General features: G+C 38.4%; 1 protein-coding gene across 1 annotated transcript in view; it reads left to right on the top strand.

The window, feature by feature from the left end:
• The window catches only part of GRM2 (glutamate metabotropic receptor 2), a 135,364-nt gene extending 131,716 nt beyond the window's left edge, over nt 1–3,648 (top strand). Inside the window, exons 5-6 of the mRNA XM_060765818.2 lie at nt 1,690–1,864; nt 2,884–3,648. Coding sequence (XP_060621801.1) covers nt 1,690–1,864; nt 2,884–2,957 — 249 coding nt within the window. The 3' untranslated portion in view covers nt 2,958–3,648. The remainder of the gene's footprint in view (nt 1–1,689; nt 1,865–2,883) is intronic.
• Nucleotides 3,649–16,340: the final 12,692 nt, after the last annotated feature.

Below are 16,340 nucleotides of genomic sequence, written 5' to 3'. Positions count from 1 at the left end.
CTTTTTTTTTTTTTTTTTTGCAATAATTTTCACTTCATTTTTGCATTCTCTTTACATGTTGTGGGAGTTGACTTTTTGTCAATATAGCAACTGCACCAATTGAGTGCCAAAATGTATAGTGATTGTCAAAAAGGGAACTGTGTTTGTTTTATCAGTAACTCAAGGCAGGGCCAATCAATGCCTTGATCTGTTCTCCTTATTATGAAAACTCAATCTACTTTATAAACTTCTTTTGACTATCCAATTCCAAAATATGCATTGAGTATCTTGATTCCAAATGCCTTTATTTTTCAACACTGACTTGTGCAGAACCTTGCAGACCGAATTCAAGTTCCACACAAGTATTGGCTAACTTTTAGGGCAATCCTATAGTAATGGAAATTGCCAATAAACATGTACAAAATTGTTTTGTTTCTCTGTTGAGAACCATAAAATGATTATTCAAACATTTGATGTTGTTGTCATCATTTGCCTTCATTTCTGACTTATGGTGACTTTATGGTCTTAGAGATTTCTTGAAAAGATGGATTTCTTGTCAAGTTTTGTTTAAAACGAGTTTGCCATTACCTTCCACTGAGGCTGAGAGAGAGTGTGACTTGCAAAGGGCCTCCCATTGATTTCTGGATACATCTGTAATATTTCGGCTTTTAAAGTCTTTTAATTATACTATGTTTACTATGTTTTAATATTTTAAATTACTGCTGAATTCTTACTAGTTTTATATTATTATCTGTCTGTATTATATTTTCTGTGATGGATATCTCATGTTCAAATGGTCTTTGACTGCATATGAACTTCAGAGTAACAGTTCTGGCAAAACAATGGATCAGATAATTCATTTGCAATTATAGGTATTCATTTGGATAACTGGGGAGCCTCTGGTGCCGCAGTAGTTTAAACCCTTGTGCTGGCAGGACTGCTGACCGAAAGGTTGGTGGTTCGAATCTGGAGAGCGGGGTGAGCTCCCGTCTGTCAGGTCCAGATTACCATGCTTGGACATAAGAGAAGCCTCCCACAGGATGGTAACACATCCAGGTGTCCCCTGGGCAACGTCCTTGCAGACGGCCAATTCTCCAACGCCAGAAGCGACTTGCAGTTTCTCAAGTCACTTTTGACATGAATTTTTTATATATATACTTGATGGCATTATGGCATGGAGGAGTTCATCTCAAGGAATCCCAAATGCCTTCTTTGGGACATCTTTGTTCAGAACAAAATACTGGAGGCAGGCTAACATTTTTCATCCTTGATGTACTCTAATTACCTGTACTGTTTGACATATACAAATATGGAAAAGCTATGCAATTTCTGAAGGATGTAGAATTCAAAGATATATCCATGTTAGTTTTTAATATCAGCATGAGAAGGGAACTTGTAGCATTTTAGAGATTAACTGAATGAAGTTATATATAAAAGCTTATGCTACCAACTTTTTCAGGTAGTATCTTCATTGATCCCTTTGTATTCAGGATGATATATTATTGACTATGCCCTTTAATACACTCAGTCCCATACTGGGAGAAAGGTAGGACATTAAAACAAACAAACAAACAAATTAGTTCAGAGTAATGCTCTATTTGACTAGCAATTGCAGGCATAACATTTGGTATACAATATGAGCACGCATAAGAATCCCTTTCTCTTCTTCCTTCTTGATTGCTGCACTGGTTTCTTGTTTTCTCTTCACAGGTCCAAACTACCACAATGTGTATCTCAGTAAGCCTCAGTGGCACAGTGGTCCTTGGTTGCCTCTTTACACCGAAGCTACATATCATCCTCTTCCAGCCCCAGAAGAATGTAGCCAGTCACCGGGTTTCCACCAATCGGTTTAGTGTGACAGCTGTGGGCTCCAGCCATTCGCATGGTGAGTGAAAAAGGGCCTTCTGAAGCAATGTTCTTTTCACTGTCTTTGTTTTTAACCTGATTTACAACAAATCCTGCCCCACACCTCCAGCATAAACACAATCCAGTTGTTAAGCTAGTCTGCCTCAAACAAGAATTGGCTTTGAACTATTGCTGAGCTAAATTCTCTGTCACTTGCTAGTTTATTCCACAGAGGGAATGCCCAGATTGTTTAAAATGACGAGAAAGTCCCAAAAATTGTTCCAATTCTTTCCAGTTTTATTGTGATGATCCACACACATTTTGTTTATTCCATAATACTTTATGTCAGCTCCTAGTATGATCATTTTTATACCAGCTTCCCATGCTGGTTTATTTAAATCCAGTTTAAAATGGAAACAAACGGGAAGAAAACTTGTGATTTTTCCATCACACTAGATGTGCCCAATGTCTGCATTAAAGAATGGGAAATTGTTCTGTACACAACAGGAAGTTATCAATAGGGATCCAATTGTATTGGTTGGATGTTGAGCACATATGCTCAGTAAAGTACAAAAAAAGTGATAGCAGATGTCCAAGTCTACTCATAATCATTGGCTCTAATTGCAAATTACATTAAACCACAGTTTATTATTATGAAGACATATTGCAACTAGTTTTGGTTAGACATAATTCTCAATTAAAGATGAGAATCAAGTGGCCTTCCAGCAACTCCCATCATTTATCACATTTGGTTATGTTGGTTAAAATTGTTGAGTTGTTTATTATATTTAATAATAAAATTGTTTATTATTGCTCTTATTGCTATTATTATTATTATTATTATTATTATTATTATTATATTACTCTTATTTCTACATTCTACCAATGTAGACAGTATGCACGTGACATACCACAAAATCTATAGACCTGTTATCGACCTACTTGTTGTAATTAAAAAATAAGACATCCTGTACTGAAAAGTAAACTTTTCAGATGAGATGAATATGGGATAGTTTTTTCATAATAAAAAAAAACCCTTTTGTTTTCTATATTCCACAGGGTCATCTTCTCAATATGTCCCAACTGTGTGTAATGGCCGTGAAGTGGTGGACTCCACAACGTCATCCTTGTGAACACCTGTGTTCTCCATCAGTGATTGTGTGTTGCCTCTGTGCTCATTCCCTATGAACACATGCCTTTTATTTTCCCACTGGGCCTTTTGCTTCCTTTAAAGAAAACCTTGTTTCCTAAACTTACTTGTTGGATATGTTTTTCCCAACAAAATGAAATAGGCATATGAAAACTGAGACCAAACCTTTGTCCTCTGAAGTCCAGCACCAACAAAATCCTACAGGAAAACCTGAGCACAGTCAGGAACATATCTATAAAGCGGCCCATGATGTACCTCTATGGTATGGATAAAGAACTGAACAAAATGGATTTCCTAGCTGTTCACCTGGACAACATGATGCCGTTCTATTTATAAAAAATCTATATATGTATTAATCTTCCTCTTTCTCTTCCAAGACTTGAAAAAGAATGATGATGCTTTGTTTACCATCCCACAAGCCCTGAAACTTCTTCTCAACACACAAAACAATACTTCCGCTATTAGAGGAAGAGGGAAGATCAGTAGCCACAAACTCTGAAAGAATATGAAAGAATCTACAGTATTATCAACAGAAGAGATGGGATAAAACAATCTCCCTCTTTTAAAAGCTGACAGCACACACAGATACTTACAGTGACTCAAAACATAAATGGATGCATTCTTATGGTTGCCTGTTGCTTTGCAAGCATAGTCCCAACAGAGATGCTACCTAACAAACCGAACTGTGACAATATCTGAGAAAGAAAGATAATCACATCTGGTTTTTGATCTGACAGTTTGCTCTGCAGAGTAAAGCAGATGAATCTAGGAAACAATGCATAAGAGGAGACTACAGCATTGCCTGTAATAACAACAACGAAGTACAGAAAGAGGGGACCACTGAAAAATATCTCCCATTACTTGCTCTGGTAAGGGATTGTGAGTGATTAAGTGCAGAAACAAAGAGAGAACCAGGTTGTTTGACCAGTAAGAAGAGGCCTGAATGTGCAATGATACAAGAATTGACCAAAAATCCTGAAGGTTGCTTCTGCATTGTCTAGGATGTAGAAAGAAAATGCAGATCTTGAAATGAGAGCTCATTATAGAGGCAAATGGCTCTTGTAGGATTCATTCACATAATGAAGGTAAATGGAAGGGGAAATATATAGCTGATGTACATCTATGGGATCAGATTTTCACATTTCTTAGTGGTTGAGATTAACCTGTAGAAAGATTGTGAGTCTTACTGTAGAACCATGGAAGAAGAGTTTATTCAGAAATGTGTATTTCAAACGATAACCATTTTAGCACAGCTGCAAAATGGAAGAGACATGTTGGACAAAAATGCTCACTGGTATAATGGGAATGGGAGAAGAATGCCTTTCTGACCAAGAGCCTATATCGGCTGCTTGCCTTTTACACTGACATTTTGTAGGGACTAATGACTACCATCCTATTCACACTTGCATTTTACTACCAGCTGCTTGCCATTTTAAAATTTGCTTGTTCTCCCCTGAAATGTTAGATAAGCTCTTTTTTTGTGCCAGGTCCTTAATGGGGAAAATGTATGGCAGCCTTCAAAGAGTTCCTAGTATATTAAAAGAAGAGGCAGCGAGCTATGGAGCAATTTCTGTAAATAGTATGGTCAGGAAAGATTAGCAGGGAGATGTGCCCACTTCTTTGCAGACCTTTGAGTTCATATGTACATGCCCTATTCTCAGCTGGTCCGCTGTGGTTGGTGTTTAATACCCATCAGAGATTTCTGAACTCTATAAGCAGTATGCTAAATTACTCAAAATGCATTTCACTTAATGGAAAAAGCTGCCTTGTCTCCCATTTCCTTCCTGCACTTCTTCCATTCTAGCCAAACCTTCTATGTAGGTGTACAAACAGTGGATTTGTATTAACTATTCATGTTAAGTGGCTGAGAAGAGTGTAGCAAAACTCTCAATCTGTTGGACCCCAGATCTTGCCAGACTATAACTTTATGAATCTTTCAACATTGACTATGCTGTCTGGGGTCTCTGGGAAATGAAGTCTAATATTATACAGAAGTCTGGTTTGGGAACCTCTGGCCCATACCTTTCTGCACCTATCTAGGATGATGTTACAATCTCACTCCTCATAGAATGTATGAAGTAGGGCTGGGCATCTGGAGCCCTATAGCTATGGTTGGGCGCCTTCCATCAATCCTAATCAGTGGAGAAGAATCATGGGAGCAGTAATGTAATAACAAATTGAAGGCCACAGCCTTTCCAGTCCTGCTTTGTATCTTTGATATGACACACCAAACAAGGATAAGTATTTCAACAAACACTACCACAATCCCTTTCTTTATGTAAAGAGGGATTTGAAGACATAGCTAGATTCCATTGATCCAGACTTGTAATGGAGCACATGAAGCTGACTCACTGTCAAAACAGGCTTGGTTCCCTACCCCTGTCTCTTAGACTGAGGGACTGAGAGTCTTTGCCTCTTGCCAGCTAATTCTAGATTCTGTCTTAGGGTCTCATTATCACCTTCTGGTCAACAGAGTGCCCAGATCACAAAGGTGGTTAAAGTAGACACGCCAAGTTAACATCAGTTTTCCACTTAAACACTTTTAAGTCTTGGAATTGCAGGATATTTACATGGAAAATGAGCAGGCTCTTTTGATACTTTTTAAAGGTTATTTATTATAAGAATTCATAGATAACACAAGCATATTCACTCCCTTTATGAAGAAGCAAAGACATAACAAGATCTAGGTACTTAAGTTTAATTATGTAACATGTAAGGTGTTACTGTTATTGTTGTTGTGTGCCTTCAAGTCATGTCTGATTTATGGTGACCCTAAGGAGATCCTATCGCAGGATTTTCTGGGTAAGATTTTTTCAGTGGGGAAACCTTTGCCTTTTTCTGAGTCTGAGAGAGTATGTCTTGCCCCAGGGCAACTCAATGGGTTCCCAAGGCTGAGTAGGGATGCAAACTCCATAGTAACTATTTGGTACTCAGACCACTACACCACTGGCTCTCATTAAATCATATTATATGACTATCAAGATGATATACTTTTGCAACAATTGAACCATGATCTCTCTGCATCTCTCTAACTAACTTCACAATAACATGTTTAAGAGCAACAACCTTCTAAACCAGACTTGCACAACTTTTCAATAGGTAGGGGCCAAAATTAAAATAGGTTGAACTTCTTAGGGCCTCACTTTCCAAGTAAAAGTATAATTAATATTTTTTTTGCAAATAAACCATATTATAAAAAGAGACATTTTAATTAATATCACTTAATTATACTTATTATGTAAGATTTTTTATTTATCATGAAATCATATTAATGTTAAAAAATACTTTGCTAAGTGGTAGAAGTTTGAATACATTTTTCAGGTTTTCTTACAGTTTACATTTAGTTAATGGGACATTTTTTACTTGTGGTCAGCAATCAGTTTATCATACACAGGAATTATATTTGAAATCAATGTTTTCAAAATCATTGCTGCACTCACTTTTCCCTGTTCAACAACATCAATGACCAAAAACAAGACAAAAATATACAACTTTTTCTCCTCTTGGACAGAAACAGCCTGATGATGGTTTGTGGTCATGGATCATGTGACAAACAGGAGAGAGAGTGCAGTGGCAACCTACCCACCAAATTACATGATGGGCATAATAGTGACTAGTGGGAGGGTAGTTAACCTCATCATCATCATCATCATCATCATCATCATCATCATCACCAAGTTCTTCCGTAAATACATAATTTCCCATAGTGTCTGCTAAGACATTATACAGACATTTCCTAAAGGTTTTTCCATGTACAGAATTCCATCCCTTATATCAAGTTCATTATCCTCTCAACCATACAACTTAGCCAATAACTGTAATATTCAAGAAACTCTAGCAGGCTTCTGTAAGACGCAGGCATTCAAGGGGTAATCTCTTTGTTAATTCTAAGCAGTATTTATTATTACACTAGGAGAAATCCCTGCTCAGCCATGGAAACCCTTGCATATCTCATGCTCTCCTAGCCTCTGAGGAAGGCAAAGGCAAGCCATCTCTGAACAAAGGTTGCTAAGAAAACCCCTTGATAGATATACCTTAAAGGTAAAGGTAAAGGTAGTCCCCTGACATTAAGTCCAGTCATGTCTGACTCTGGGGTGTGGTGCTCATCTCCATTTCTAAGCCGAAGAGCCAGCGTTGTCCATAGACACCTCCAAGGTCATGTGGCCGGCATGACTGCATGGAGCGCCGTTACCTTCCCGCCGGAGCGGTACCTATTGATCTACTCACATTTTGCATGTTTTCGAACTGCTAGGTCGGCAGAAGCTAGGGCTGACAACGGAAGCTCACGCCGCTCCCCAGAATCTAACCTGCGACCTTTCGATCAACAAGCTCAGCAGCTCAGTGCTTTAACCCACTGCGCCACCGTAACGTAAGATATACCTTAGGGTCACCAAAAGTCAGAAACAGCTCAATGGCATATAAAACAACAATTTCCAGTACCAGCATAAATCAGCATTTTAGGTCAGCATTGGAGGCATGCTGAAAGCAGCCTGATAATAACTATTTGGGCCTCTTTTTATCTTCTCCCAACACCCTTATTATTATTATTATTATTATTATTAATAATAATAATAATTTATATACCTCTCTCCCCGAGGGGACTCAGAGCAGTTTCCAAGTAACAACACCAAAACATACAGAGTAAACAACAAAAACATAAAATTAACAAAACAACATAAGCATAAAATTATCACAATAACACATATATATTAAGTCATCTTATCAGCTGACCAATGAAAATAAACTACATCAGATGGGCCCATTGCCCATGTTCATCTACCTTAGGGTTTCATAGAAATTATAAGTAGTCTATCTACAAGGAGGGTCAGGCTAGTGCCTGCATACCTCTCTTGGGTGCAGTTGTTTACCTTTCAGGGCATCTGGCATTGTTCCCTGCCTGATGTGTACTGTAGTCAGTTTTCTACTGGCACACATGTGGGGAATTAACTGCCTTTAGTAGATAATATTAGGTTAAATTATATCCTTTTAAAGTTATATGCCCAGGCCAAGAAGTTGGCAACAGAACATTCTCTGGTCTGTAACACTGGCCACCAGACCCTTGTGTTATAATAGTGCTGGGAATTTGATAGGCTTGAATATACATGGTGCTGTTTGATGAAGACTCATTTTTTCAGTGTTAATAGTCATGTTATTGTCTACTATAGGCAGCTGCTATAAAGTGTACTTTCTAGATAAACCACACTGTACTGCCAGTCTCAAGCACCAAACCAAGGATGGGACTCATACAGCCCTGCAGACATGCTGGATTGCAACTCTCAGAAATCTTAGCCTAACTCATAGTGGGAATTGTAGTACAAGCTCTGGATAAAGGTGCCTGCTTTGGTGCCTCAGATTGACAATATGTTGCAGTTTACCAACAGGTTTCAAAGTGAAATCAAGATGAATAAGGAATGCATGAGCACTGGCTACTTTGCATCATAGCAGGGCAATGTAGGTTTAGGTTACAACTTCTTTGCCTAGGATTCGCACCAAATTAAAATCAGGATGGCAGCATAAATCAGGACGAACTGTTGGGTCCATAAGGGATCAGAGGTTCCTACTGCTACTTGGCCTGATCGCTCTGCTGTCCACAAAAAGGCTTTACATACCACAGTGTTTGCTCCACTTATGCTAAAAATACTGAGCCTAGATTCTCTTTTGCAGAAGGGCCACAAAAGTGAGGAAATGGCAATGGAGATGCCGTCAATCAAAGGTTTTGAAACCTAGTGCTATTTTTGCAGTATAATCTCAGTTCAACTCTGATGCTCGACAATCACTTGGAAGGAAGTTCTTCTCTGTGAATGGAATACTTGTTCTCTAGCAGATGAGAAAAATGAAATTTCCCATGTAATTCTCTCTATTGGGGGGGACGGGGGGGGGGGGGGACGGGACCAGGAATGGCATACTTGCTATTATTGTGCTATGTGATTAGCAAATTTGTTCAGGGAAAAACCAAAGAGCATGGATGGAGTAGGGAATATTTCAAGGCCTTAGTAACTCATCATAAGGGAAGTTAAATGAAAATGTCAGAAGCACAATTTTACTTCTTTGAGGGGAAAATCAATTTATAGAAGCATACTGCACTGCATGGTTTCCAAACCCAGGAAGGTGTGCCCCTGTGTACAAACTCTTGGCCTCATTCTTGCCTCGGGGACAAACAGTTCTCCCTAAAGCTTGTGGGGGAAGGTGAAGCTACCTCACAATCCCAGGAGGATTGATATTTCAAGTGATGGGATTGTTTCAATTTTTTAAAAAGTCAAAATTAACTGACTCAAAGGCTGAATGATAATCCCCCCTCTACAAATACAACAAGTATCATCTTCCTGATTGGACCTGCAATAGAATGGCATCTGCGGTATTCAAAGTGATGATGACACTGAAAACAGGGACTTGGTTGTCTAAAAGGCATTCGCAAATTGCAGTATTTCCTGTGTATTCATTTAAGTGTTTGAACCAAGCAACGTGTTATGAAGAGTTACAGTAGAAGTGTTTTTTTAAAGCAATACTTAATAGGTAACATTACAAATGTTGTGTCAGTGCCACTTTTTAAAAACAGAACAGTAAACCTATGGCATGTCCATTTTAGATTTCTTCCACAATTTCGTGACAACTTGAGGCACTTACAATATAACGTGCATCTGCCTCACCTGTCATCCATATTGACAACCTATATGAACTATTGTACCACATCTCATGACTCTGAACACAGTAGCAGGATGAAGACAGGTGAATCTTTCCCCCATGCTGTAGAAATGGAATTTGCAAGAATCTCTCATTAATACATCAATCGGCCTAACGCTCATGGGTTCTTAATAATGCATTGACTGATCTTTTTTTCTGAACCAGAATTTTAGATACCAATTCAGTAGCATATCTCTAGTACAAGGGGTGTTCATTAAAGATTTCCCTTGACCCACTTCCTGTGGACTGAGAGCAATGAAACTTGACCATGTTATTAGTCCTTCTCTACATAGGTGCCACCTAGGAACACACACTTTCTCCTATCTTTTTAAGCAACTGTAAACACCTCACTTGTAGAAGTCAACAGGTTGCTCCAAAAGCCATGTCAGAAAGTCAGAAATCAGAGTTTCATCATCTGAAAAATTCTTGCCCTTCAAAAATAACTTCATTGTTGGAAAGAGGAGGAAGTCTGATGGTGCGAGGTTGGGTGAATAAGGGGGATGCGGTAGAATTTCAAAGCCACAGGAGCATGCTTCCATTTGGGCAACATGTGAGTTGTGAACTGGTGTATTGTCTTGCTGAAGGCGGACATCTTTGGTGAGCATGTCATATCTCTTCGCTTTGATGGCCTCCCTCAATTTCTGCAGCAATGAAGAATAGAATTGCCCCTTTGCTAGAAAATCCATCAATACTACTCCATGTTGGTCCCAAAAAACTGTGAGCATGACCTTGTCTGCCAAGAGGAGGCTGTGAGTCATGATGCTTCCATTGCACCGACTGGACTATAGTCTCCAGGCCATAGTGATGGACCCAGCTTTCACCCTGTGTGATCAGTCTGTTGAAAAAGTCCTCCTGATTTCCAAAATACTGTGATCATGATCTTGCCTGCCGAGAGCAGCTGAGAGTCATGATGCTTCCATTCATCGACTGGACTCTAGTCTCTGGACCATAGTGATGGACCCAGCTTTCATCCTGTTTGATCAGTCTGTTGACAAAGTCCTCCTGATTTCTATGGCACATCGTCAATACAGCCTGAGAGCATTTGATTCGTTCCTGCTTCTGGAAAGGTGTAAGCAGCGGGGGACCTGATGCATGTGAAGATGGTTTTGGATTATTTTTTACATGGAACCCACACTAATCTTGACATTTTGGGCTAGGTGAGAAATTGTTACATGTTGATTTTCCAAAATGGTGACCTCCACTTGTTGGATGGTGTGTTCATCCATAGCAGAATGGGGTCACCCTAGAATTGGAGATGTTTGCACCTAAGTCTGACTACAGTTGAACTGATGATGCCATATGGCTACATCATATGATGGGGAATCATCGCCATAAGCCTCTTTCATCTCATCGAACATCTCCTTTGGTGTGTTGCCTTTCAAGTAAAGGAACTTGATGACTGCTCTGTCTTCCACTGGGACCATTAGCAAACCTCACACCACTTCAGGACCTGTAAAGTCAAGACTGTTATCAGTTCTGAGTTGTAAATTGGCACGTAACCTATACAGACTTATATCATTATACATGTGCAGTTTCAGTGTCCTGTGATAAATAGAAGTGGGTCAGAGGAAATCTTTAATGAACGCTCCTTGTATGACGCAATATTACAGGGCACCAGAATTAAAGTTCTAGACAGAGGTGTTTATTTCAATGACTGCACCGCTCTGAGAAAAACATATAACAGCAAATGTAACACTTTTATTTAAAGTTCAGGGAAGAGGCTAGAAGCCAAAAATGGCAAACCTCTTCTGAAAAAAATCTTGCCAAGAAAACACTAAGATAGTGTGACCATAAGACAGAAATTGACTTGAAGGTGCACTCACAATACATTTCAATAAAGCTTTTCAGTGCTGTTTAAACTACAGGGTTAGTCAAAATGCATAGGCCAATAAGCCATTCAATTGAATGGCTTATTGGCCTATGCATTTTGACTAACCCTGTACTGTAAAATGTGGGATTGCCAATTTTTCTCCTAGCATTGCTCAGTGCCTTCAAGAGCAGGCATTTTACATTGAAGGACAGACTAAAAACAAAATGAACACATGCTATTGACTGATTCTTCTCTCATTACAAAGAAAAGCACATTTCCCAGGACTTTTATTGTTGAACTTCTATTAATAAAAGACGTAAAGGCCAGTAAAGGCAACACATACATCATGGAAACCACTCAAGGAAATGTTCTAACCTCAGTAACCCACACCCCTTACACTACGTAACATGATTTTTGTTCCTGGGTTATAAATGTCATTTCCTAATTGGTTCTATCATAAGAACATGGTAAAAGTTTATTAACCTGCAAAAACCTGCAGCACATTTTGCTATAGTTTTTAATGAATATCTCATAGTCTCTCAACCAATTCAGCCTAGTTTGTGGCAGCCACAAAAATGAAGTTTCTGGAGTATAACAACTACTTTCAAAGCAAGTCTCACACAATTAAACAGGAAATAATACTTTCAACCAGGAACCGTTTTTTTTCAAATTTTGTTACATAGTGTTATTTGCCTCCAGGATAGCATATTCAATAGGCCTGGGTAACAACGGAAAAATTTGTTTCTAAAATCGATTCGTTTTTTGGGGGGGGGGTTGCGTTTCGTTATTTAAAATAATTACAAAATTTTCCTTTTAAAAAGTTCGATATTTATGAAATTTCGTAAATGTGAAAAAAATTACAAAACATTAACGAATCGATTTCCGAAACAATAACGAATCGATTCGTTAATGGCGGACGCGACCGCAAAATACGCTAAAAAACCTCCAAAAACTTCTGAAGCATCCCTCTCCCTCTGTTGTTGACTGTTGGTGTGATATTATAATTTTTTTTCACTAATTAAACAAAAAACTTGCCCCAGACATGCGGAAATAATAACGAAACGACCTCAGAACAATAACGAAACGAATACAATAACGAAATACGAAGCATTTACAAAATGTGTTTAAAAATTCGTTTTTTAAAAAAAATGCTCTAGAATGGTTCGTTATCGTTTTGTAATTTAAAAAATTAACGAATTATTAACGAATTACGAATTAACGAAACGAAACCACCCAGCCCTAATATTCAAACACGGTACTAACAGTGCCCAATTGCCCAACACCAGGTGGGATGAAGAATGTATCGCAGTTAATACAAGGGGGTGGGTAGGGAGGTAAGAGGGAGAAAGTGCTCCTGCTGCTACAGGAATGCTGTTTGAAAAACAAGAATGTGAGCTATATATGAATTAAAGAAAGTGTTATTGTGATTCATATTGTTCAAAAAAACAAACCAAGAGTGTAAAGTAGTTTTTTTTTGTGTGTGGACAAGTTTGTGAGTTTTTTGTAATTTATGTAAATAAAGTGCTTTTTTATTACTGAAGTCATGGTGATATGAACTTTTTGGGATTAAGAGCGGTCAGAGATTTAAAATAAAAAAAAGGAATCCAGACTTAACCAAGGAAACCTCAGTCCCATTGCAAAAGCTGTTCTCAAAGCAGACTGCATCATGCCTCTAATGATCTATTAGCCGAGAGATTTATGTTCAAGAGGATTCTGTTCTACCCCAATCACAGAGAAAGGTATTGTCTTCAGCCCACAGAAGACTGCTAGTTGGTAAACATCTGGGAAAGACCTACCTCTTATATGTGCTGTTTTCTAGAGCAAAATTAGAAAATTTATCCATACAGATACCTGGCAGAAGCTTGGGGGAGCGGGGGGCAGAAGACAATGGCAGGTATTTGTAAAGACTTAAGTGTTAGATCACACTTGGTGAGTAGCATATTCCTCCATAGGATACTGTATTTCTCAGGCAATCTTCAGGTAATTCATAATTCTAGAGAACTCTATAAAAGGAATTTGTCTTACACACAGCCCTCTCTTCAGAAAGAGAGATACTAAAGTACAGTCACAGACACACACACAATATCACCTTCATTAGTGTTCAAGACTACAATTGGAAAAGAAATCCATATTAAGAGATTTGTAAAACAAACATACTCACCGGCTTCATCTCCCTGGAAAGCAGCAAGAAATATTAATTTCTTGTTTTTACTTTTATATTGCTTTTGCTTTGTTATTATTTGTTTGATTTGATTTAATGTCAAATTGGTTATATGTTTATTATTGTCCATATTGTTTGCACTGTCATATTGTTGTTAAGCCACTCCAAGTCCCCTCGGGAAGATGGGGTGGGATACAAATAAAGATTGTTATTATTAATATTATTATTTTACTGACACAAAAACACAGTATGTCACAGCAAATGAGATATGTATGCTGGATTTCGTATCACAAAATCACAAGTCAAACACTTCCCAAGCGTCTAGGGCTATTATTATTGTTGTTGTTGTCAAATTGCACAAATAAAGGAAAACTTGCACAAAAGCATATAAAGCAAAAACAAGGTGTCACAAACAATTGCAAAGCAAGGAGATTCAGCAAATGCAGACAGGATTCAGAGAAATGCAATGCAACCAAAACCAATTTCCACATCCATGCTCCACAGTATTACTGAGGAAATTACAAAATCATACATTATAAATAACTCTGGAATATAGTCTAATGGGGGCCAAATTAAAAAAAATGAAGGAATATATACATGTAAATTTCTATCTTTCATCTCTGATCAAAAATTTATGGTTCGGCGGTCCACCGCCTGAGGGTTTTGTTGTTTCCAGGCTGAATAGGCAGAGCTGGGAAGTTATGGCCCTGCCCTTCTGTCCTTCCTTACAGTGGGATTCAGTAAAGATTACAGTAATATTTACAAACATAAATGTGCCTTTGGGAACAGCTTCCTCAAGAGACAAGAACACCCACTATGCATATCTTTACCTGACATGTGCAGCTGATTAGATATATTCACAAGGACAGTCTGATGAACTATTTCAACAAGATACTGAAAGAATAGAAGAAATTGAGAGCACAGAGTGACTATAACACCATCAGCAATACATCTTCTCTTACGACGTCAAAGATGTCGTCCTTTTCATGTTGAAGCATCTTTATTGTGGCGTAAGATCAGTCTCAATTTAACAAGATACCCAGTAGAAACAGCAGCATTTAAAAGAAAAAAAATGGTAGGAAAGACTTTCAGTCTCCCAGGCACTTGAATGCCAACCAGAAAGTTATACATCTCAACAAAAAAATAATTTCAAAGAGATGCTTCAGAGTGGAATGACTAACCTTGAATACATTAGCAAATTTCAACTATTTTCAATGCAGAGTGGGCACATCTACAAAGTAAATAGTTTCCTGGTTATTAAACTAGTAAAGCAAGAAAAATAGTGGCTCATGTTGTGAAGAGGTTACTCAATTCTTATATATCCTTGCTTCAATAAGATTTTTTTCCCTTTTGTATGTACAAAACAAACTAACAATGCAATACTGGGTACCTTAATAGGGACTAAGGTCCACTGAACAGTGTGGGGCTTGTTTCCAAATACATATTCATATAACTGCACTGTGAATTCCAAGTGGTGACTGAAGAAAAATAATAAATGGGATGAGGCAAATCCAATATGACTGAGGATTTCTGAGATTAAAGAGGTTTGCAAGCACACATCTCACCTACTCTAGACTGAACAATAAAGCTATACAGCATGTCTTCTCAGTGAGATTTGATGTAGAGAAAAGGGACTTTGGAAAAAGGGAACGATAGATGAAAAACAAGAGCTATAAAGAACAAAACAGTTATTCCTGTTTCAAACATTATCATCATCGTAGTCATTAATAGTCGACTCAAGGTACGTATCATCATATTTTCAAATTCTTGCCAAAAATCTATAGCTCAGTGAGATATTGGACATTATTTGACAATACTTCACGGACTCCTAGATTGTGTAACTGTTTATATAGAACAACACTCTGAAAACAGGGTAATTCCAGACATAAAACAATCAGGGTCAGCTAACACCTCTCAACAAAGGATTCCCCCCAGGCAGGAATCGGCCAGGCCTTGAAGCTGCAAGGATTTGCAATGCTTATCAAGGTGATTAATTGCAACATTCACACTTACCTTCAACAGACAAGAGTTCTTTCTCCCACCACAGACATTCCACAGATATAAACCTCCCTTGTTTAGTTTCCAATATACCTCACTACCTCTGAGGATATCCGCTATAGATGTGGGCGAAACTTCAGGAGAGAATGCTTCTAGAACATACCCATACAGCCCAGAAAATTCTCAGCAACCCAGTGATTCTGGCCATGAAACCCTTCAACAAAACATTTCTTAATTTACTTACTACTAAATGTATATCCTACCTTTTCCCTAGAACCCAAGGTATAGTCAGGTAGCCTGATATTGGAAGATCTCAGCCAGGTTAGAACCAATATCTGCATCTATTGACTACAACTGATTCTTTCTTTCCCGGAAGCTAGCCAGGAAGCAGAGGTTGACAGCATGCAGACTGGCACTAATCCACAGACAACTATTTTAGAGTAGCAGTGCTCTAGACCACCAGCATTTACATAGCACCTTGAGGTATTCAAGGCATTTCATACATAACTGAATGCTTGCTGGGTTGCAAAGCCACCTTGAGTCCCCTTTGGGTTGGAGAAAGGTCCGGGAGAAATGTCATAAATAAATAAATAAATAAATAAATAAATAAATAAATAAGAGAAGCTCCTGTATCAGGAACTACAATTTCCCCCACCCTGCCCAATATGCAGCATTGGAAGAGACCTCATGAGCCATGCAGTCCAACCCCCTGCCAA

This window comes from Anolis sagrei, chromosome 2 (genome assembly GCF_037176765.1).
Source record: "Anolis sagrei isolate rAnoSag1 chromosome 2, rAnoSag1.mat, whole genome shotgun sequence".
In the NCBI taxonomy this organism is placed as follows: Eukaryota; Metazoa; Chordata; class Lepidosauria; order Squamata; family Dactyloidae; genus Anolis; species Anolis sagrei.
This window is presented reverse-complemented; position numbering and strand designations above follow the sequence as displayed.